At 36.3% G+C, this 25,833-nt stretch overlaps 1 protein-coding gene across 2 annotated transcripts in view; it reads right to left on the bottom strand.

Moving 5' to 3' along the window:
* The window catches only part of BMAL2 (basic helix-loop-helix ARNT like 2), a 91,739-nt gene that overhangs the window by 57,835 nt on the left and 8,071 nt on the right, over positions 1-25,833 (bottom strand). The window contains exons 2-4 of one of the 2 annotated variants that reach the window (XM_020965114.2): positions 5,831-5,869; positions 4,422-4,460; positions 1,795-1,952 (exon numbers count right to left, since the gene is read on the bottom strand). In XM_020965114.2, coding sequence (XP_020820773.1) covers positions 1,795-1,952; positions 4,422-4,460; positions 5,831-5,850 — 217 coding nt within the window. In that variant the 5' untranslated portion in view covers positions 5,851-5,869. Of the gene's footprint in view, positions 1-1,794; positions 1,953-4,409; positions 4,461-5,830; positions 5,870-25,833 lie in introns of both variants that reach the window. The other variant, XM_020965111.2, reaches the window with a different exon arrangement.

Consider the following 25,833-nt stretch of genomic DNA (forward strand, 5'->3'; position numbering starts at 1 on the left):
TCTTTCTTCTTCTCCCTTCCTTATCTCACATCCCTCTGACATCTCCCCATTTTCATCTTTACTCTAGCCTCCAATAAGGAAATGACCCCTCTTCTTCTGTAGGCCAACCCCATTGCAAGAATCCTTGATCCCCTCTCCTCCTATCTTCTCTGGCAGATTGTTCCCACCTTCATCTCTACTCTCTCTGTAATCTTCAATCTTTCCCTATCTACTGGCTCCTTCCCTACTGCCTACAATTAGGTTCATGTCTCCCTCATCCTCAAAAAACCCTGGCTTGATCCAACCATCTCTGCTAGCTATTGTCCTATATCTCTCCTCTTCTCAGCTTCAATCTATCTTCCAATCTCATCATGTAACTAAACCGGCCCCTTCCAAAGTTACCACTTATCTCTTCATTGCTGAATCTGAGAGCCTGCTCTCAGTCCTTATCCTTTCTGATCTCTCTCCAGCATTGGGCATTGCTGATCATCTTCTCCCAGATACACTCCTTTTTGAGTTTTCCTGTCACTTCTGTGTCTTGGGCCTCCTCCTACCTGTCTGTTCTTTCTCAGTCTCCTTTGCTGGGTCTCCTACAGAATATGTTCACCAATGTATTCCAGAGTTCTATTCTGGGCCTTCTTATCTTTTTATTCTATGCCCTCATCATCTCCCATAGGTTCAATTTTCATCTCTATGAAGATGATTCCTAGGTGTATATATCCATCCCTATTCTCTCTCTTGGGCTCCAGTCTTCTATCACCAAGCCTTACTGAACAATTCAAACTGGGATGTCCCACAAGCATCTGAAACTCAACATATCTCATTATATTTCTCCCCAGATCCTCCCCTTCACACTTATGTGGAGCATCACTAAATCTCCAGTCACTCAGCTTCCTCTTCCAGTCTCTGCTCTCATTTACAACCCATATCCAATTAGCTGCCAAATCTTGTTGGTTCTTCCTTCACAACATTGATTGTTTATGTGCTCTACGCTCACACAACCACCACCCTTATTAAGGTTCAATGGCCTCCTTGCTTCCATTCTCCTCACTACAATCCATCTTCTGAACATCTACCAAAGTTATTTTCCTAAAGCACAACCCTGACCATGCCACTTCCCTGCCTAATAAATCCCAGTAGCTCTCTGTTTGGCATTTAAGGTTTTTGAAAGCAGGACACTTCACATTTTTCTCTTCTCCATACTCTAAGGTCTAGCAATACCGGTCTTACTGTCATTCCTCAAATACGGTGCTCCATCTTTCATTCATCCCTTCAGCTTTTCCCCGATGCTTGGAATGTTCTTGCTCTTTTGTTATTGTTGTTCAGTCATTCAAATGTGTCTAACACTTTGGGACCCTGTATGGGGTTTTCTTGGCAAAGATACTAGAGTGATTTGTCATTTCATTCTCCAGTGGCTTAAGGCAACCAGGTTTAAGTAACTGGCCAAGGGTTACATAGTTAGTGAGTGTTGGAGACCAGATTTGAACTCAGGTCTTCCTGAATTCAGGCCCAGCAGTGAGCCACTTAGCTGCCTTTCTTCCTCTTTATTTTACTGCTTCTGGACATCATTGGCTTCTTTAAAGACTCAGATCAAATGCCAATTTAATAAGAGGCCTTCCTAGTTCACTCACCCACTGGAGCCATCCCCTTTATCGTAAATTTCCTTCCACTCTTGAAAATGACTATCCATTTACATATCACCTTCCCCATTCATATGTCAGACTAACTAGAGACACTAACATAACTGAGAAGTAGACATCACTAGTTCAGCTCAAGAAATTATCACACAATTTTTAAAAATGCATTCCTACTCACCTTTTAGGGACTTCAAATGCTGTACAGCCATTCTTAATACGGTAAGTTTGTCCAGTTTGCGGGCCATGGGATTGCACTGAGGGATCATAGCAGATAGTTCTTCAATTAAGTTATTCATTTTATCTCTCCTCCGTTTTTCTGTCTGACTATGCGCTTCTCTGAAAAGAAAACAGAATTTCATTTCAGTGTAAGATTCAAAAAAATCTAGTGACTGATGCAAGAATTATCTTAGAGGAAAAGCCCAGAAAGTATGTCTATCCAACCTTTCCTTTTCTCCTATAATACTTGGACAGTAGGATCGTAGAATGCTATAGTTAGAGCTAATAGGGCCATTGAGTCCAAATCCCTCATTTTACAAATGAGGAAACTGAAGCACAGAGAGATTGAATGACCTGTCCAGGGTCTAAGTATCTTGGGTAAGATCTGAAATCAGGTCTTTCAGATTCAAAATCCAGAGTGCTACTCACTACTACGGGCTGCGGATAAAAACTCCTTGGGATTTTTATAACTCATGAAATTATTTTTTACTTTTTTCCCCATTCCCATACTTCTCTACACATTAGTTCCCAAGTAGCTTAGGCTTTTCACTGCATTTTCCAGTAGTTCACATTCAAATGGAAAGTAACGGCCTCTAATTTATTGGCTGGGCAGCCGCATACCTCAGAAAAGTCGGGAAGAACTAAGTTCAAATCCCTCCCCAGACACTTACTAGTGGTGTGACCGTGGGCAAGTTGCTTAACTTCTGGCTGACTCAGTTTTGTTTTGTTTTTGTTTTTGTTTTTGGCTAGGCAATGAGGTTAAGTGACTTGCCCAAGGTCACACAGCTAGTAAGTGTCAAGTGTTTGGTCTGAGGCCACATTTGAACTCAGGTCCTCCTGACTTCAGGGCTGGTGCTCTATCCACTGCAACACCTAGCTGCCCCTGGCTGACTCAGTTTCAGGGTTGTTGTGAGGACCAAATAAAATAGTAATTCTAAAGCTCTTAGCAGAGTGCTTGGCCCATAGTTAAGTGATATATAAATACTGGGAAAAGGATAATGGTGAGGATGATGAAGATGATGATGATGGTAGAAATGGAAGTTCAAGGTGGGTTCCAGACTTGTGATTCCATCACCGTAGGGGATCTCTGGTGTGAGAATGCCTTCTGCCAATATAGATTAGACTCATTGTCTCAGACAGTGGGTGGGGCACTGAGAGCTTCCCCTGGTCACACAGTTAATGTCCAAGGCAGGGACTGAACACGAGTCTTCCTAATTCCAAGGCTAATTCTCTACCTACCACATCAGAGGTATCAAATACCCACTGCTACAACACTCCCAAATGTTGCCCAAACTACATTAAAATGTACTTGGGAAATATTTAACAAAATAAATAAAAATATAATGGAACGCAGATATGTTAACATATGACTTTCTCAGTCAATATTTAGCCAACAATGATCCTTATGTACTATTTGATGGTCCCCAGCTCTATTTGACTCTGAATTTTCACTGCACCATGCCATGTTGTTGTTGCCTAGCTTTTCAGCTGTGTCCCTAGTTGTGACCCCATTTGGGGTTTTCTTGGCGAAGATACTAGGTTTACCATTTCATTCTCTAGCTCATTTTACAGATGAGGAAACTGAGTAACTTGCCCAGGGCCACACAGTTAGTAAGTGTCTGAGGCCAGATTTGAACTCAGGGATATGAGTCTTTCTGATTCCAGGCTAGGCACTCTACCCACCATGCCTCCTAGCTACCACCACACCACAGTGCTTCTCAATATTTGTATATCCCACTTAAATTCTAAGCCTTCATGACCAGATAATTTCTGAATTAAAATACTATTATTGTCCTCATGGCTGTCATTTATTGACTTTTCTCTTTGATTTCTGATTATGCATTAGCCTTAACACTAAAATGGACCCAGAAGCTGGACACCAGAAGGCTTCTAGAGCAGGACTGAAATAATTGCTTTGAGAAGAAAGCTTGCCATAAACTGCTTCTGTCTGAAGTCCACTAACCATGGGAAGCAGTCGACCAAAAAGATTTAAGGAAGATTTCATCAGAGAAAGATTAATCAACCAGTTTGTGAATTATCAGGGCTTTGGCTTTTTCTGCTGCCTGTTTCTGGACCATTTAGGGGGTTTATTAGCATTTCCATCAGGAAGTGGGCAAGATAGAAAGGAAACACAATGGAAATGACTCAGTCCTGCCAGTTAATAGTTATGATACAATTGGTTTAAAGTTTGATGGAAGAAAAGGTCAAAACTATTGACTAAAATAATCTTTAGGTATTATATGAGTATTTCAATCATCTTCCCAAGGATATTTAAGGGCTAGCTACATAACCTGGATCTGTTTTCCAGTATAAATTCTAAATAATAACACAGTTTAAAGAGCTGTTCAAAAGGAATTTTTAAAATATTAGTACCAATATTTAAGCTGAAATGATATCTAAAACAATCAAGAAGGTAGCAAGCGATAGGAAATCACTACTGCCCAGTCTTTTTTTCCTTAACAAAAAAAAAGTCCAAGTCAAAGGTCAAGAACCCAGTATATTTCTGACAACTTCTAAGAACATCAACTAAAGACTGTTCATTAGAAACAAATATTCCCAAAACATTGACCAACTCACATATTAATGTACCTGAAGGACTTCATTTTCACTTGTTCACCATCTTCCATTCTATAAGAGAATAGGATAAAACATGAAGCTTTATGAAAAAGCCTTTCACATTAGTCTTGGAAGAGAAATCCAATACCTAGTATTATAAAATCAAGTCTAATCAACCTGAATCCTCTTAAATTCTTGGTTAGGGAAGCCATGAGCTAGCACACAGAACTCTCAACATCACATGCAGGAGCTAGCTGCTCTCCGATAAACACCGCCACCATAGAGCTCTCCAATCCCTTTTCAGGGAGAAGGACAATATCACAATGACTTACCATCTACATGCAAAATTTAGCCTACTTTCAGAGATCTCTCATCAAGCTTTCCTTTTGGCTTCTTAAGTCCCCAGAAATCTTAGAAGACCATATTCTCTACTTACTTTTTAATCTCAACAACAGAAACAGAACCACTAGGAAGGGTACAATTTCTAGAGGTAAAGTGGCAAAAATGATATTTGATCAATAAAATAAAGTTTAATATTCACATGAGTTTGTGTTACCATAGTGAGGAGGAAAACTGAGAAGATTTCATAGAAAAAGTTAAAAGAAGGTTTTAAATGCTAATTTCACAAACATAATATTCTATACATTTTGTTGTTCAGCCATTTTTTTCAATCTTCTCCACTCTTAGTGACTGTATTTGGAGTCTTCCTTCTCTAGCTTATTTTACAGATGAGGAAACTGAGGTAAACAGGATTAGATGACTTGCCTGGGGTCACACAGCTAGTGTTTGAGGTAAAATTTGAACTCAAGTCTTCCTGATCCCGGACCTGTGCTCTATCCACTGCACCACCTAGCTTAGCTGCCTTTACATACATAGGCACATACATATATTCATATATGTACGTATGTATGTATGCATGCATGTATGTATGTAAACACATATACATACATACTACATATGTATAAATACACATTATAGGTTACCAATCACTTTCACATACATAAATTGATTACAAAATAATATTTAACCTAACAATAACTACATTGGCCCACAGGATTATCTAAGCCTAAAACAAATCACTAGGCAGATAAGAGTTTTAACAAAGAGTGAAACCATGGTTTCTACCTCTTTGGCATCAATGGTGAATTGGTTCAGTTACTAATGCTCCTATCCATCAGAAATGCAAACATTAGAATACCAGTTAATATGAAATGAATTAAATTTTTTTTTAGCATTAAATATTTTATCAGCTATGTGACTTTTAGAGTCAGATTTAATCAATCAGCAAGCATTTATTTAGTGCCTACTATGTTTTAGGTACTGGAGATACAAAATGAAACCATTTCTACTTATAAGGGACTTAAAAGTATCTTCTAGTAAAAGCATTCTTAAAATAATGATTGCACATTCCAGAAATAAAGAGGGATAGTGCGATGGTTTACCTGTTTTGTAGATGGTCCATAACAATTTCAACAGCCTCTCTGCAGAAATAAAAAAGGATGAATAAATTAAGATGTACTTTTTTCTCCCCTTTTTTACTCTGATTTCACAATTAGGAGTAAAGCAGAAAAAAATTGAATAGTAGTGATAACTAATGATACTCTCCAATAGACCAGCTAGAATCATATATATGTATATATATATATATATATATATATACATATATATACATATATATATATAAAGAATATATATAGAGAGATATATATAGAATATATGTGTGTATGTATATATATATTTATTTATTTATACTTCAGTGTATAGATGTTAATTTGTTTAAATTAAGCAAATGGGGGCTTTCATCACAGTTGTTCTCTATCAAAGTTCAGGGTGACTGTGGCCCCAGAGTGTGAAACACAAACACACTGTACTTAAATCTAAACTTACTCTCAATTATTAATTATGCCTTTGTTTAGGTGGGTGGTTCTCAAAGTTTTTGATCTCAGGACTCAATAAAATTACTGAGGATCCCAAAGAGTTTTTGTTTATGTGAGTTTTATCTCTCGATATTTACTATATTTGAAGTAAAAACTGATAAATTTTTTAAACATTTATTTCTTAATTAATTTAATAATAATAACAATAAATCAATTACATGTAAAAATAAGATATTTTTAGGAAAATAACTCTTTTCCCAAACAAAAAAATAGTAAGAGAACTGTTTTTACAGATTTTTGCAAATATCTTTAATGTCTGGCTCCACAGAAGACAGCTGGATTCTCATATCTGCATCTCCATTCAATCTGTTGTGATATGTTGTTTTGGTGGAAGTATATGAAGAAAATTTGGACTCATGTAGTTATGTAGTTGAAAAAGTAAAGAGTATTTTAATAGGTAAGTAATGCCTTAGTATTATTGTGAAATATTTTTGACCTTAAGGATCTCCTTGAGGGGGTTCTCAGCAACACCTCTGCTATTTTAGGCCATTGGTGACAGTTTTTTAGTTAGACATTTAGCTTGCTACTAGCTATTATATTTTATTTATATTTTATACAACTATATATTGTCATATTACATATTAGTATTTCTCTTAATCAGTAATTCTCTTAATACTTAATTTCTCTTAATAGCACATTATAGTGTGTTATACTTACTTTGTATTTCTTGCTTTCTCTCACTCCCAGACTATAAACTGCTTGTGGTTAGGGGCTGTATTGTTTGATAATGATAATGGTTTGCTTACTCAATACAGACCTGGAAGATTTACAAAGTGCTTTACATCCAGGAGTTCATTTTATCCTCACAACAAACCTTTGAGGTACAATTTATAATCTCTATTTTAAAGAAAATGGCGATTGAGGGGCAGCTAGGTGAGCAGTGGATAGAACACTGGCCTTGGAGTTCAGGAGGACCTGAGTTCAAGTCACTTAAGTCCAATTGCCTAGCCAAAAAGGAAGGAAGGAAGGAAGGAAGGAAGGAAGGAAGGAAGGAAGGAAGGAAGGAAGGAAGGAAGGAAGAAAGAAAGAAAGAAAGAAAGAAAGAAAGAAAGAAAGAAAGAAAGAAAGAAAGAAAGAAAGAAAGAAAGAAAGAAAGAAAGAAAGAAAGAAAGAAAGAAAGATAGAGAGAGAGAAAGAGAAAGAAATGAAATGAAATGAAATGAAAAAGGTGATTAAGTAATTATCCCAGAGTGACAAGAGTATTAAATACCTGAAGAAGAAAGAGTTCAAAGACGGGTCTTTCTCCAAGTGTAGTCCCCTATGCTACCACATGGTGCTTCTTTTGTTTTTCAGTTTGGGAATCTTAGTGCCTAGTACAATGCATTGTACACAGGAGAGATTTTCCCACGTTACATTTTAAATTCCTTGAGGGCAGAACCTGTCTTTCTTTTTATTTGTAACTGTATCTCCAATGCTTAGTACTATGTCTGACACATAGTATATGCTTAATAAACGTTTATTGATTTTTGATGAATTGAAACACAAACCAAGGGTAATTCATTAATTTTTTATTTGTTCTGTCCTACTGACAGTCAGTCTTTCTCATTGATATATTCACAACAGACTCTCAGATAATGGTTTTAATAATGAGTCAGTCAATGAACATTTGTTAAATACCTACTATGTGCTGAATGCTGTACTAAACACTGGGGATACAAAGACTTCATGGAGCTCACAGTGTAATAGAGAAGCCAACAAGGTTAGGTACAAACAAGCTATATACAAGGTATGCTGGTGATAATTAATACGCTAGAATTAAGAGAGATTGGGAAAGGCTTCCTGTAGAAAGTGGGATTTAAGTTGGAACTGGAAGAAAGCCAGGGAAGCCAGGAGACAGAGATAAGGAGGGAGAACATTCCAGGCATGGGGCAACAGCTAGTGGGAATGCCTAGAATTGGTAATGAAGTGACATGTTTGGAGACCAGCAAGGAAGGCAATGTCACTAGATCAAAAAGCACGTGGTGGGGAGTAAGGCACAAGAAGACTGGAAAGGTAGGAGGAGGAGGCTAGGATATAAAGGGCTTTGAAAGTCAGACAAAGGATTTTAAATTTCATCCTGTAAATGATAACCATTGGAGTTTATCGAATGGGAGGGAGGTGGTGGGGTAATACCTGTACTTTAGCAGCTGAATGGAGGATAAACTAGAGTGGGGAGAGACCTAGGACAGGCAGACCCATCAGTAAGCTATCACAGTAATCCAGGTATGAAATGATGAGGGTTTACACTGGAGTGGTGGCAATGTTGGAAGAGAGAAGGGAGAGGTATGAGAGAGGTGTCACAAAGGTGAAATTGACAAGCAATGGATTAGATATGAAGAGCAAAAAATAGTAAGGGAGAAGTCAAGAATGAGGCATCAAACTGCAACTTTCTTTTGCATTCTAAAACTTGAACTTTAGTTACCTATTATTTCAGAGCTATATTAACATTCCATCATGTGTTGAATACAACTTTAAGACATACACATTTGGAGATCAGAACATTCTTGATGAGATTAGACAGTGACTTGACATTTTGAATTTAGATGGGTACTGTGAATATGGTGAATAGTGCTGGTGAACAATATTTGGGTGGCATGCATTATATCACATTAAGTCACAACAAAGTCAAATACAGAATGGCATAATAAAACTCACATGATTGAATTTATGTTGCCATCTAAGTTACAAACAAAACAAATAATACATTAATCGCTGTAGTTATAACACACTGAGAGGCAGTATCACTCTCAAATCTCAACAAACTTATAAATGACACTCTATATAAGATTAAAAATAAAATTCATATACTAAACTGTTATTACTTTCAAGAGAGGCAATGTGATATAGTGAATGCAGAGCTAACCTCAGAGTCAAGAAGACCTGGGTTCAGTATTACCTCTGACACATACTGGCTGTGGGATCCTGGAAAAATCATTTAAACTCTCAATGCCCCAGTCAATTCTCTAAGACTGCAAATTGCAGACCAAGTACAGATATGCTTTGGAAGGGGGTGTTTATTTACTTGGAAGTTCCATGCACACATGAAATAATAGGTCTGGACTAAAACTATTTCCAAAAATTTAATGGTTACATTACTAACACCTTACTCTGATACCTTATTAGGTTGTGGAAGTGACACTGGGTTCTTGAAGATTATACCAGTGGACTGGGCAAATCTCACAGAGCTAGAAAGGCTTTGAGTAAGCTCCTTCAGGTGAACTATATTCCTTTTTTGGCCAAGGGATATATATTTAATTTTGTAGAGGATAAGCAGTTTGGCTGCAGGGTGGTGAATATTTTGACCACAGAAATCCCTGAAGATCATCTATGAAGTTTTAGAGGAGGTACAATCTGTATTGGTGGAGGATGTTCCCATACTGATGAAATATAGATCCTTGAAGTATTGATGTAATGTTTTCAAAAGCATAGTGCAAAACATCACCTCAAACTTATCAGATTAGCTAATATGACAGAAAAGGAAAATGAAATATTGGAGAGCATGTAGGAAAGTTGGGACACTAATGCACTGTTGGTGGAGTTGTAAACTGATCCAACCATTCTGGAGAGCAATTTGGAACTACGTTTAAAGGGCAATCAAACTGTGCATGCACCCTTTGATCCAGCAATACCACTACCAGGTCTATATCCCAAAGAGATCATTAAAAGGGGAAAAGGACCTACATGTACAAAAATATTTACAGCAGCTCTTTTTGTGGTGGAAAAGAATTGGAAATTGAGAGAATGTCCATCAACTGAGGAATGGCTTGAACAAGTTGTGATGTATAAATGAAACGTAATACTATTGCGCAAAAAGAAATGATGAGCAGGCAGATTTCAGAAAAACCTGGAAAGACTTATATGAACTGATGCAAAGTGAAGTGAGCAGAACCAGGAGAACACTGTACTCAGTAACAGCAACATTGTGCAGTGATTAACTATAATTGACTTAGTTCTTCTTAGCAATCTATATGTTTGGAGGGAGCATTCAGAAGGGTATAATCACTGAGTCATCAAACCACTGATGTGGAATACAATGATCCAAGACAAGTCCAAAAGACTTATAATGGAAAATGCTAGACATATCCAGAGAAAGAACTGATGGAGTCTAAATGCAGAGCAAAGCATACTATTTTCGCTTTATTTTTAAAAATTTTTCCCTTTTGTTCTGTTTCTTCCTTTACAACATGATTAATATGGTAATATGTTTTACATGATTGCACATATACAACCTATATCAAATTGCTTACTATCTTAGGGAACGGGAAGGGAGAAAATTTGGAACTCAAACTTTTATAAAAAAATGAATGTTAAAAATTATCTTTACATGTAATTGGAAAAAATAAAATACTATTTAAAAGAAAAAAGCATAATCCAAAGCAGAGAATATTGGGATGGGTCAAAGTGAAGATAATCAGAGACAATCAAGTAAATAATCATTTATTTCAATTTTTATTTCAAAATAGGAAATATATACCTTCTGTCCAATATCAATTTATTCCCCAACACTATAAATCCATATGACATTACTGGAGGAGAACTTAATTCCATAGGGGAAAAAATGTTGCACATAGTAGACAGAAGGAGGGGTTGCGAATCTGTATGTTTGGAGGGAGTATTAAGAAGGGTACAATCACTGAGTCATCAGACTACTGATGTGGAAAAATGTGATCAAATAAAGCACATCAACAGAGGATATCATCACTTCCTGAGGACATTCAACTGATGTAGATCAATTGCAATGAGAAGGGACATGAGGAGCCTAGAAACTATTTTGGCTGGCAAAATTTGATTTTCTTGCCAAGGAGACAGATAAAAAAGCCCAGGGCAATACCAGCTTAGAACATAAACACATTTATAAAAATTTAACGAGGAGGATAGTAGAAGATTATGACTAATATCATCATCTCATAAAAACATAAGAAGCAGTAGATAGAAATCCAACTTTCTAGCAATCTTGGCAAGAGACCAGTCAAGCCAAATCATACCAAAAGCATTTAAAGATGAAACTGAATGAAGGAAAACAAAGATACAAAAAAAAAAAAAGAAAAAGATCACTAGGTTTTCTATAACAAAATTTTATCCATCTGATTTTTTTTCATCAACAGGAAAGAACTGGCTGCTACAGTGGAAATGATAGGGACTTTTGGAGGAAATGAACACTTTGTCCTAGAATTTGTGATCAAGGAGAAGAAAGCCAAGCATAATTTGACATAAATCCTAGATTTGGGGACCATACATTTCAAAGTTGAGAAGGATGAAAAGTATTTCATGTACTAAGATTCTATAGAAATGAGACCAGGAGGGATGAACAACTCAAGAAATTCTAAAGACACAAAGGAAAATGATTCCAATGAAGAAGGGGAAAATGGAAGTTATCTAAAGACAATGACATGTATGCACACAGAAATCACCAATTAATTTACATTTTTAAAAGCTATATACAGAAGATGGAAGCAAGTGCATGTCTCAAAATCTACTTTTTTTATTCAGCAAAAAAGGCTGAATTAAAAGAAAATATATAGCATGATCCTTTAGAAATAGCTCAGAATGGGCAGAGGCTGGTAAGGCCAAGGATAACAGAACAGGGTTTTTTCCTTTTCTTTTCAGAACTATTTTGGGAAATAATGAGAATCAAAGAATGGATAAAACTGTTGCTTAGAGTGGATAAGATAAGCAATCAGTCAACAAATATTTATTAAGCACTTTCTGTGTGTCATACAAATATGAAAACGAGATAGTTTCTACCCTCAAAATCCTTTTATTTGCCAGAAAAAAAATACATATATACATAAGTAAAAGTTAAGCATGTATACTGTGTGTATGTGCACAAAATAAATATAAGGTGATTTGAGGGGAGCACTAGTAGGTGGGAAAACTCAAGAAGGGCCTCCTGTAGAAGGAAGTGCCTGAAATAAGTTTTGAAGGAAACTGGGGAAATAACAGGGGAAAGAGAGGAAGAAATACATTCTAGGCATAGAGGATAGCCAGTATAAAGGTACAGGGAAGAGAAATGGAATATTGTCTGTGAGAAACAGGAAGAAATTCAGTGGATCACAGAGTGTGTGAAGGGGAATAATATATAATAAGGCTGTAATGGTAGGTTGGAACAAATGTATGAAGGGCCTTCAAGAAGAAACAGAGGAATGTTTATTTAACCTATTAATAATAGGGAGCCAGTGGAGTTTACTGAGTAAGGAAGTGATACAGTGATACTCAAATGAGATGCTTAAATTTGATAAGAATACTCAAGATGGCATCTACTCAGGGCAGAGTCCAGAGGGACAGCAACCTCTTTATCCTGTAAGGTATGCTTCTCTAAATGCAGCCCAACACTGCATTAGCCTTTTTGGTCTGTCATGTGAATTGTAGACAGACAGAGTGACAAAGTGGACAGAATTCTGGACCTGGAATCTGGAAGAACTGAGTTCACATTCTACCTCTGACCCAAACTGAGTGACCCTGGACAAGTTACTTAACCTAAGACTCGGTTTCTGCATCTGTAAAATGGGGATAACTATGCCTATAGTACTTACCTTGCACATTTGCTCTAAGGCTCAAACAAGATAATCTATGTAATATGCTTTGCCAATCGTCAAATTCTATATAAATACCAATTATTATTATTGTTAATTTCTATTGAGCTTGAAGTCCATTAAAACTGCTGACAAACTGCTATCAAACTAACCCATGGCTCTCTGATCTTATTCCTTTGAAGTCAATTTCTCAAACTAAGTCTAAGACTTTTTATTTGTTCCTATTAGATTTCATCTTATAGATTACATTTTTTTTAAAATCACTATCAAAATCAATGCAATCCTAATAAGAAGAGTTATTTTGGGGGGAAAATTTTTTGCTTCAAGTATCTCTGTTAAAGATCTGATATCTAAAGAGCATAAGGAAATAACACAAATACATAAGGCTAAGTATCATTTCCCAATGGATAAGGGCCAAAATATATGAACCACTCTCAAAAGAACTGCAAAGTATTTACAACCATATTAAATATCATTCCAAGTCACAAATAATAAGAGAAATAAAAATCAAAACAACTCTTAGGTTTCACCTTATGCCCAGCAAAAGTTCAAAAATGACAAAAGATTGGAATAACCAATATTGAAGGGTTGTGAAGAGGCAGTGCCAATACACTGTTGGTAGAACTGTGAAGTTGTCCAACCATTCTGGAAAGCAGGATGAAACTATACCAAGAAAGTCACTAAAATATCCATACCCACTTACCCAGAAAGCCCACTGCTAGTCCCCAGGAAAGTTATGTTCCAAAATATATATTACAGCATATTTAGAATAGAAAAGAACTAGAAACGAATAGATGACTACCAATTAGAGAATTAGCTCAACAAATTTAGTGCTATATGAACTTTATGAAATAGTACTCTTGTAAGAAATGGCAAATATGAATATAGAAAAGCATGAGAAAACTTATATGAACTGATGCAGAGTGAAGTAAGCAGAGCCAGGAAAACAATATATACAATGACTACAACAATGCAGTCAGCTGTATCCACCATATTACACTGACTTTCTATAAAAGAAAAGAGAATTGTCTGCCATCTTTCCTATTGTCTAGGTATCAGTATTCCATGTATCCTAAGCAGTAGTCATCCCACAGGATCACAGATTTAGAAATTTGTTGGACCTTGGAGGTCAATCTAGCCCAATTCCTTCATTTTATAGATGAGGGATAAAAAGCTCATCTTCTTGGTCTTAACATTCACAGCCAGTCACAATTCATTCTGAGCTTTAGCATTCCTGATACTATTCTTCTAAATTCATCTTCAGTTACCAGTACTTAGCCTCTCCTATCTTCTATATATTCCAGCAGATCTATGATCTCATCAATGTAGTAATTCTCTTCATCTGTAACCCATCCATGCTTTTTCACTCATCTTTTTAATCCATGTTCTTCCAAAGCTCTTCCATAGATAATCAAAATAATTTACTGGAGTCCCTGCTTTGAGGACCTTTTACATTTCAAGGCTATCAGTGTATCACTTGGAAAGTCCATTTGTTATCCTTCACTCTCGCCACATGAATAGCCCATCTTCTTCTTAATATCTTAATTTCTTCTTCTTCTTCTTCTTCTTCTTCTTCTTCTTCTTCTTCTTCTTCTTCTTCTTCTTCTTCTTCTTCTTCTTCTTCTTCTTCTTCTTCTTCTTCTTCTTCTTCTTCTTCCTCCCTTATGCCATGTGCATAAAATTTATCACTAGAAATATGGCACAGGCATCTTGCACCCATCATGATTCTCTCCCTTGTCCTTTGGGTCACTGACAACTGTGATTGTTTGAAGATCATTATATTTCAAGACTCACAACCATGGACCATCTCAGGCAAAGCCTTTGCATCTATAATATATTTTATGTATATCTTATTAAAATCTACATTCGATGATACTTCACATTCATCCTTTAGCTAGCTCTCTTTTTCTTAGACCCATCAAAATTATGTCTTTATATTCTTAGAATTTCTCGTTAGTAATAATTATGAGGAGGAATTTACTTCCTTGAATTAAAATGTCTCGTTCATCCTCCTTATTATCAATACTGAGTCCATTTGGATTTTGGTTGTTGGTACTCTACTTATCTATTGTTCCCTGTGAATTACTGGGTACTTTCTGCTGACCACCACCTCCTCCTCCTTCTCTTCTTCCTCTTCCTTCTCTCCCTCCTTTTCTGTTCTTCTCTCTACTATCTGGCTTGTAATATATATAAAGCCTGTTTTTTCCCCCTTTCCCCTCCATTTTGAGTTTAAACTTTTCTTGATTAGAGTTGAAAGGCTGCTAGCAAATATATTTTTACTGGCTTTTGTTAGGTAAAGACTATATTGCCAATCAAAATTTTTTTTTTAGATATCTGGTTTTCACTTGAGATCTTCAGAACTTTGAAATGAATCTGCTTCTACAGAGAAAGCTTTGTAACCACACAGATTATTAGAATAATTATTAGACAGATGCACTGAGTGGAGGGAGCCAAAGTGTAGTCCATTTGAAGTTAAAAAAAAAAAAAAGGTAACTACATTTGCAAAAAAACAATTACATTGCTTTGTTCAAATACAAACTTGGAATTATCCCTTTTTTTTCTTTAAAAGTACTAAAATGTGTGTCATATATGCCACCTCAGGACAATCTGGCAAAAGGGGAGAGATCAAAATATTAACGCATTTTCCCCAGAAAATGAATTATAGGTAAAACTACAATTCTGCATTATATTACCTAAATAAAAGCTATTTTCCTTTCTCCTCCCTTCTCTCTATAGAAACATGCTAAAAACAAAGGGAAGCAAGAACATTAAAAGGGAATATTTGTTCTGTAAAGCATGAGACCTCTTGAACAAATAAAAGATCATTATATAATGGCCAAACTGCTTCCAATACAACAGATCCTTTCTGGCAGCATTAAATCAGGATAGAACCATTCTACTAACCTTCAAACTCACTTTGTATATTTAGAAAACCAATTTGTTTTTTTAATGTACTTCTACTGCAAGTAGCCAGAGAAGAATTTTTCTATATTTCTTAGATAAAATCAGGACAGAGAATTGCTTAACTTTAATTGATTTTTATCACACACATAAAATAAGGTTATTCTCTTATCCTTTGAGTAACAGAACATTTACTTATTTTTAAGTGTTAAAAGAAGTATGGCAGACACTGTGCTTCTAACTATAAGATTCCATGCATATTACAAACTCCTTAAACTTCATTTTCCCCATCTTTTTCAAAAAGAGGAGAGATAAAAAGGTTAGAATAGATCAGCGGTTCTTAACCTGGGCCCTGGGACCTAGTTTTGTTTTGTCAATAGTTTGATAATTGTATTTTAATGAAACTGTACTTTCCTTTGTGATCCTATGTAGTATATTTTATGTATTTAAAAATATTATTTTGAGCAAGAGTCCATAGGCTTCACCTAAATGCTGAAGAGGTTTATGACACAAAAAAGGTTAAGAGCCCCTGGATTAAATGATCTTTCAAACCTCTCTAGGCTCCCTCCATACTTCCCAACCCTCAATTCCTAAATTTTGTAAATTGAAATGTGATACCTAGTTTGCTCTAGGATTTCCCCTTAAAGATTCAACTTTAATTTCTTTCCTAAAAAACAAATCATCCATTTTCCTCTAGCAGTAAACCTGATTTTGAGACAATAAGTGGAATTTAATCAAAACATAAGCCAACCAAAATCTAGAAAAGGAATTGTGTTAAATTAGCAGGATTCTTAGCCAGTGTGAGGGATTTGTTTTCTACAGTGATCCCTTCCACATCTCAATTTCGATATATCATGGGGATCACCTTACCAAAGGTTTGAACAAGGAGCAAACAGAATCAGGCTATGCATGTGCTATAACATGCTTATTTATTCTAATTAAGTCATAGAATCATGCATTGCATGGGAGTCAGAAAGCAATTCTGAACTCAGAGGTAAGTAAGCTGAAGGAGACTCTTTATACACTTAGAGCAATCCCAACTCAGGATGCCTGTGTCAACCAAAATTATAGTCTCAATATGTGTTAACCATAATATGAGAAAGGAATTTCTTAATAGGGTAGGTTGTAAATGCAATAAGATAAGAGAATGCCAAGGTGTCAATTGGAATGATACATCTAGGATGTCTATGTTTCTTTTATCATTAACATGACATAATATAACACAAGAAAACATAAGTCCCATTATTCAAGATAGTGTCCTGTTCAAGGTACTTTGTCCTTAGCAGTCATAAACAGAAGATCGCTCCTGGTCAGCTTCATCTGGCCTTGTAGTTGCTGACACAGGAAAGGGCATTTTGGGTTCACTAAGAGAGCAAAGTGAAGCATGTCTGTTACGCCAGAGCACACAAGGCATTATGGTAGGTTTAGCTCAGAACGGGCCAAAAATATCTTTCTCATGATTGGCCAATCCAGGTTTTAGGCTTTTCTCAGGTGATAGGGGGCTCAAAATGGTTCACACATTATAGGTATAATACTAAGTAGAAGTATTTATTGAGCACTACTACATAAATAGCCCTGCTTTTCACTCTAATGAAAAAATGAAGTACCTTTGGGAAAATTAACTTAATGGTAAAATATTTAAATTTGTAATAGTAAACAACAATTATGTCCTAAGAACTGCCTGAGTTACCTTGATGAAATACAACAGGGCTCCACCTTGGCATCTCTCTTTCCTCTCTCAGATGCAATCTCCTTTGATTCATCAACCACAATGTATTCACTTATCATCTCTAAACAGATGATGCCCATGTCAGCACCCTTCAAATACTTGAAGACATTGACCACATCCTCCCTGAACCTTCCCTTCTACCAGCTAGTTCCAGTTCCTTTCACTGATCTTTATATGGACTTAAAGTCATTTTCCATCTTTATTGCCGCCCTGTGGATGCTCTCTCTTTATCAAAGTCCTTCCTAAAATGTGATGCCCAAGATTGAATACAATACTCCAGACCTGGTATGGCCAAGGTAGAGTCTAGTGGCATGATCACTTCCTTATTCTTGGACGCTATGCTTCTCAATGAAGTCCATGGTGGCATTAACTTCTTTGGTTGCCACATCACATTACTGACTCATACTGAGCTTGTATTCCAAAAAATTCCAGATTTTTTTCAGACAACTTGCTGATTGATCATGCTTCTTCTAGTTTGTATTAGTAAAAATTACTTTTTGAGCTCAAGTACAAGAGTTTACATTTGTTCCCATTTAATTTCATCAAATTTGATTCAGCTCAATGATCCAGCAGGTCAAGATCTTTTGAAAACCAACTGTCATGCCATGCAGTGTGTTTGTCTGCTGTCCCTCACCACTTGTGTCATTTGCAAATTTGATAATCATGCCATTTATGCTGAATTCAAGTGCTGGCAAAACTTCTAAATGGGAATACTCAACAGACAGTAGTGCAGTACTGGAGGTTCACCTGGCATTTCAGAAATTGATGATTGCCCCAGAAAGATATTGTTGACGATGATGATGATGATGATGGTGATGATGATGACAGAACTAGCATTTATATAGAGGTTTGCAAGGTATTTTACAACTATTATCTCATTTGATCCTCACAACATTGGGAGATAGATATTACTATTATTCCTGTTTTACAAAGAAACTGAGGCTCTATTCACTATACCAACAAATATAAATATGTAAAATGCATCTCTCGGGTAACAGTTACCTAGTGACAAGTGTTTTAAAAGATCCTAACTTTTGGAAGAGAGGATTTCTATAGCAGAGTAATGGATTTTTGTGTGTATTTTTTAACCAGAAAGATTTAGTGGTAGATTAAAAATGAAAACTATTTCTTTTTAGAGTATCCTTCTGGGGTTGAAAAAAAAAAGCAAACCTTGCATTTTCACATTCTTTTTCGAATGAGATATTTTAAAGCACTTAGCACAGTGCCTGGCACAATAATTGCTTTTTCCCTTCCCTTTTCCCACTCTATGAAAAAATGCTTGACCACAGGCTAGATAGGGATCTAATCTAAATTCAGTTTTTCCCATTAAACTTTGTTATACATAAGTACTTCAAGGGATCCATGATCCCATCACTGTGAGTGCTACTTCCCTGGTGGATACTGCAACCCATCTATGCCTTTTTTTTTTCCATCTATGCCTTTTTAACCTGCATGATCCTTAGCCACTTTGTTCTAGCAGCATTCCAAAGAACCACTTAGAATAGGAAAGACCTTCTAGGTCTTTTAGAATTTTGAGTTGTTGGCGCTATGTGGCTCTGTGGCCTTCCATCTATTATCCCTCATTCTCCCTACACGACTGTTCCACCTCCCATCCCAATTATACATCTCCTGAATGCTGTCTTTCATGTTATCACCTCTTGTGTGCAAGCCATCATTAGTCATAAGCTGCAACTTATGCAATCACCACGTATCTGCCCTTGGCCCTTTAGATCACCTGCAATTTTGATTCTCTGGAGAGTGTGGTGTTTACTATTGTGTTCAGTTCTTGGTGTGGGAGTTATGGAAGGGCATTTGATAAGTTGGACGACATCCAGAGAAAAGAATAACTTTCAAACTCCATGAGCAGTACTTTCTTCATTTGCCATGCTTTCTCTATCTTCTTAAAGAGGTTAAGGCAGAAATAAACAATTATATAAGAACACAATTCCTAGCAAGGTTAAATTTTGTGGTCCAACTGAAAGGATAGGTCCATAGTTATTGATGTTAGTTAGAGTTTTTATATCTGCAAATTTCTATCATTCTGGATATGTCAAGAAACCTAACAAAAAAAAATAAAAGTTTTAAATGCCGCATGTAGCTATTTAACCAATTAGACACATAAAAGTTTTAAATGGCTACATTTAAACTTTCCCCAAAGGAAAGCTTTATTTGCAATATTTTATTCAACTTGCATCTGTCCAGCTAAAAAAGGGAAGTGAAGGGAAAGGCAGGGCTAGAAGTAGTCTATTAGCAACACCACCATGGCAATCTATTTACCAGACCAAGAAGAGGAATGACCAATATTATGGTTTTGGAATCAGACAAAACAGCATTATTGAAACAACCATGATTACCATGAGGAGATCAAGAGTGATGGTCTGTTCATTAGTGATATAGTATATAATCAAAATAATATTAGCATTGAAGAATTGGATGATGACCATACTGGTAAATGCCACCATTTATAGAATCAAATAATCTCAAAGTTGAAAGTAATGTCAAAGGACAGCCTAACTAACTGCTTTTATGACATCACCAACAAGGGGTAATTTCATTTCTGCCTCAAAACCTCCTAGGAATGTGAAACCAATTACTTCCTGAGGAAGTCTGTTTCATTCCTGGACAATTCTAATGGTTGAGAAGTTTTTCTTTCTTACATCAAGTCAAAAACTATCTCTGCAGCCTCTGCTCAGTGCTCTTCTGTCTTCCCTCTGGAGCTAAGAAGGACCCTTCAAGTACTTGAAGACCTTTATGTCTCTTTTTAGTATTTTCTTTCCAGTTTATTCAACTGGACTTCATGCAGCATGATTGTTCATTTCATCATTCTTGTCTTTGTCTTTTCTAGATGTGGTCTGACCATGGCAGAGTACAGTGTAACAATCACATTTGCTATACTATATCCTACAATTATCTTAACAAAGTTTAATACAGCATTTTGGGTTTTTTGTCTGACATGTCACACTAATTACTCATATTGAATTTATTTTCTATTAAATTCCCATATTATTTTCCACGTGAAATGCTGTTATGCCATGCCTATCTCATATTGTACTTGTTAAAGTGATTTTTTTTCTACTTGAGTACAGCACTTTACATTTATCTTTAGTAAATTTTATCTTGAGAGGCAGCTTGACGTAGTGAATAGAAAGCTGACATGACACCCAGGAAGATCTGGGTTCAAATTCTGCCTCTGGCACATACTGGCTGTGTGACCCTGGGCAAGTCACTTAACTTTTCAGTGTCCTCAAGCAACTCTTTAAGAGTAAGTTTCAGAGGAGGTGCTGACTTGCATTGGTGGAGGGAGTTTCCTTATTGGGATGAAATTATGAGTCCATTTTTTTATCTCTAAATTTCACCTTCTTGGACTCAGCAGCCATCATTCTAATCTCTTTTTAAATCCCAAACATGTCATCAAAGGTATTAGTTATCTTTCCCAATTTTGTGTCATCTGTAAATTTGCAAGCAGGCCTCTGATGTTTTCATCTAAATCACTAAGATAGAAATGATGAATATTCCACTAGACTTCCCTCTAAGTTGACACAGAATCACAGACCAGAGACCATTTGGGTTTGGTCATTTAAACAACTTCAAGGCTACCTAGTAGTACAGCCATCTGCCCTACCACTGTGCATCATGTCCACAAGGGGTAATAAAACTTTCTCAAACATTCTGTTGAAATCCAGTTATATTATGTTCATAGCATTCTCTTGATCCACTTGTCCAGCTACCTTAAAAAATGACAAATAAAATGATATTATTTTGGCAAGGCCTGTTCTTGATAAAGCTACGCTTACTGGCTACCACTTTCATTTCTAAATGATCAGAAACCATTCCTTTACTAAATTTTTTTTTTACTGGTAATTGAATGACTAGCGATTCTTGGCTGTGAATTAAAAAACAACCACAAAACACATGTTTGCAAGAAAAAATTTTTTGGACAGAGATTAGAAAAGTATGCAATTTTCACAGACCTATGTTATAAATTATAGATTTCCTATTTTAGTGTAGCATGCCTATTAAGTAATATCCCAGTGAGCTCTGGCAGAAACATAAGAGTTTTTAAATTATTATATCCACATATGCCCTCATTAAATGCCAGTCATCATTACTATAGGGCATATGACAGATGATCTGAAGCACACATTAAATTTCAACTTACTTTAAAAAATAATAATTAGAGTAATATTCTTAGGAATTTGCATGGTACTATTCTTCTGAGAAACACTTGGTGCAGTGGGTAGAGAGCCAGCCTCTGAGTTGCAAAAGCCTGGGTTTGATTCCTGCCTCTGACAAATACTGGATATGACCCTGGGCAAGTCATTTAACCTCCTGATGCCCCTGGACAGCTCTCTAAGACTATTAAATTGCACAGCAAGTACCTATATGCATTGGGGCAGAGAATTCCATCATTAGGAGTTCCTTAAATGCATGAAAAAGTGTAAGTTCATAATCCTTTTAAGGAACTCAAAGCATTTTAAGAAGAAGCTCTTTTTTATCCTTGAAACACACCCTATGGGAATAAGGTACCCTAGAAAAGGATAAAGACTATTATCCTCATTTTACAAAGTCATCAAACTAGGCAATGACAAAAATAATTTAACTACATTTAAGCATAATTTAATTACAATAATGATAACAGTTGATATCACATAACAATTTAAAGTTTGCTAAGACATTTGTAGACATTCTTTCGTATGATCCTCACAATGAGCACCACACATAACAATTTAAAGTTTGCTAAGACATTTGTAGATATTCTTTCGTATGATCCTCACAATGAGCACCATTTGACAGATAAGAACACTAAAGCTGAGAAGTGTTTAATGAGGGATTTAAACCCTCAAGTATAGTGCTCCCTCTTCACTATTCCTTAACTTGTGCTAAGTTCTACTGATGCAAATATATGCATGATGCCACGTAACATCAATATCAACAGGGTTTTTCCATAGGCAAGCACAAACACTGAACTCATTTATCTAAATCAAGAAGCTCTACACCCACATCATTAAAGTGCATGTCAAAATACAAGTTGTGAGACTCTATGAAATGATAATGTGGACCACTGCCAGAATCAATTAATATAGGGAATCCCAAAAGTCTTAGTGCAGTTTTAAAGTAACTAAAGCTTAAAGACTACACTAAGACTTTTGGGATGCCATGTATTTATTAGTCAGTCAGTTTATGTTCAAGATATCTCATTAAATCTATGAGTTTCTAAGGAAACTAATTTGAGAAATGGGGCATCTTCAAAATTCTCTTTGGAAAAATGCTTCATGATTCAAAAAAATACTTGCTAATCTGAATAAAAGATGATTATTCTGTAAAGAGCAAGAAGGGAAAAAAAAGAGAACTTAACATTGGATGACAGATGTTCAACTTAAGAAAACAAAGAAAATAAATCCTGAAACAAAATGTTGTAAGGAAATTACTAACCACTGTAATAATCATAGTCAGAAATGTCCTCATGTTCTTCCTGAAGAGGTACTTCATTCAAACTTTTGGAATCATAGTTTGAACATTGGAAAGGATCTTGAAGGTCATCCATCTAATCCGATCTCCTATTTTACAGATGAAAAAGCTGGCTGTGAAAAGTTAAGTGACTTGCCTATGGTTATACAGGTAGTCAAGTTGGGGAAGAGTTCAACCAAGGAAGCCACCAGTGCTTTATTGTATTTCCCTGATATCTGGGTTTGGCACCTTTCTAGGTGTGTGTTGTTGCTGGGGAGACCTGTCACAAAAGAGATAGGGTCTCTAGATGTAATACTTCTTTTCCTTCAAAGGGACCATGAGCACATCTGTTTATTTGTTTGTTTGTCTGTTTGTTTGTTTTCCTGGTTAGCAGCATGACTATCATGTAACTTTTGGAGGTCAAGAACGATATAGTCTATTCCTAGTTGGAGAATGCCAGGTTGTAAAGATTCTGGTAACTTCCATCAAAATGATCAGATGATTGGATACCTGACAATTCAATTCAAATCTTCCTCAGTGGATTATATCTACTTATAGGCTAGAACCTCTTATTCTCTGCAGGTCTACCTCTTAGAAAGGTCATTATTTTGCATGTGAATTACTATAAAATATATCTATGTCTTTGGTATCCCCTAGAGACTCTAGGGCCTAGAATACTAACAGCTGATTGTCTCCACTTCTTCCCCCAGATTGGAGACATGACATGATCTAGTTTAATGATACTGCTTCTATTTAGAAAGAAGTTCCAAGTCTTAAGCTAAGGGATGAACGGTCTCTGATTACCATGTACATATGCGCTCCATGAGTCAGATGAGGAACATGTTTAAACATTTTGGGCACTGAATACCTTCCTATTTATAATTCTTCATTGTGCAGTTATGCTGGATATGGAGTGTGTGGGTAGTTTTCCTTCACTTTTTGTCACTCCCTGGTTTTATAGAAGAATTTGTATGTTCTGTCTGAGCTTTTCTGTGTTCTATATGTGTTCACCCACAAGGTAAATGAGGGATGGAGAGAGATTTTTCCTTATGATGGTATAAAATAACTCATTATGTTTCAACAGCTTTGGGTAGCCCACATGTCAGCCCATCACCAGGCTGTAGTAGTGAAAAAAAAAATGAAACAATTTTCATGAAACATCTTAAGCTTCTCAGAGGAAAAAATACAACATAAGTAGGTGGATCTTAATTGATAGAAGCAGGCTTTTTATGGAAGAATTAAGAACAAGAGAGAGTCAAAAAGAAGAATGAACGTAGGAAATAGGAAGATTGAATCATGCAACTATCTATCTGATTCATATCAAAGCCTCTACTTTGTGATTCTCTCTCTGACCACGAATAAGCTTTGTATGTCCCTTCTAGGTGATATGACAGTTTTGATGCTGAAGAGAAACAAACAAAAAACAATGCTTTCATCTTTCCAGAAGAGGTAAACAGTAATCATCCTGAAGGTCAATCTTATCTTCTTTCATAATTCACCATGTTACAAAAAAGACCTAGCAAACAACAGTCCAAGCCCAGTTTGTGGTATGGTTAATCAATCGACAAGCATTTATTAAGCACCTATTATGTGCCAGCTATTATGCTAGGTGTAGAAGATACAAATGCAAATGAATCACTTCTTTGATACTGTAACTTCCTTAGTCAATTAATTTCAACAAATGCTTAAGTGTCGGCTTCTCTCCTCAATTCACTTCTGGCTCTACATCTGTGCGTGACAGCCTTGTTACCCTGAAGACACACCTACCTCAACATCCCCCTCCTTGGATTGGAGAGTTCCTTCCCAAGACCACCATTTCAGGAAGTGCCCAGGCAGGCCATTCAAGCTCACTTCTTCCCTGTCTTTGCTTTGGATACCTCACCTATGATTTTATAGAAAATGATTGCATAGAAAACTACTAAGTAGGGAAGAAATGATATTTTGCTGCAGTCAAGGAGTAATGCATTCTAAGTTAAAGTTAAATTATAGTTCATCAGCAGTTAATCAAAAACCATTATTGTTCCTATCTTAGAGAAGATGGACAGAAGCTTTGCTGATTTTTTAGGTAAATGAACAACTGTGTCTACAAGGAAGTCAGGTCTGCACAAATCAGCCCCAAGAATGAACTAAAAATATGACCATAAAGATAATACTTATCCTTGAAAAAATGCTTGCAATATCTCTTTTCCATTGCCATCTAATATAAATGTGGGATGAGAGGTGGCTTGGTCTAGGGGACAGTGAACCTTGGCTAAGAGTACCAAAGTCTTTGGTTGAGTTGCTGCATCTGCTCTATGCTTTGAAGGAAATTAGGGAATCTACAAGGCAGAAGCGAAGAGGAAATGCACTCTAGGCATAGTGGATAACCCGTACAAAGTCATGGAGGTGAGCGATGAAATCACTGTACACAGGCCAACTTGGCTGGAAAATAGACTGGATGATGAGGAGTAATCTGAACTAAGGTAGGAGAGGGAAGGCAAGATGGAATTACATTGTACAGGGTTTTCAATGACAAACAAAGGAGCTTGTTGTTTTATTCTAGAGGCAATAGGGAGCCATTAAGCTCCTTCAGCAAGGGAGTGTCAAGGTCAAACCTGTGATTTAGTTATTTCACTTTGTTATCTGCATGCAGGACAGATTGGAGGAGAAGAGGATAGGGACAGAGGTATCTTGCACATGTTCTTGGCAAACATACAGCAAGTGATGCAGAGGCAGAGATGTCAGAAGATAAAAGACACTGTCCCTCTGGAAATAAACCATATTTATTAGCAGTGCAGGTAAACCATACTTTCTTTGCTAATGTTTTAAGCTATGACACAGACATTTAGGGAAGATTTGTGAAAGATAGTTTTGTGAAAGATTGTAAAAAAAATGAGACTGGAATTACAGATACAACTAAGAGGCTATGTAATAGTCCA

This window comes from Phascolarctos cinereus, unplaced genomic scaffold, assembly GCF_003287225.1.
Source record: "Phascolarctos cinereus isolate Bilbo 61053 unplaced genomic scaffold, phaCin_HiC Scaffold_1;HRSCAF=81, whole genome shotgun sequence".
NCBI classification, from domain to species: domain Eukaryota; kingdom Metazoa; phylum Chordata; class Mammalia; order Diprotodontia; family Phascolarctidae; genus Phascolarctos; species Phascolarctos cinereus.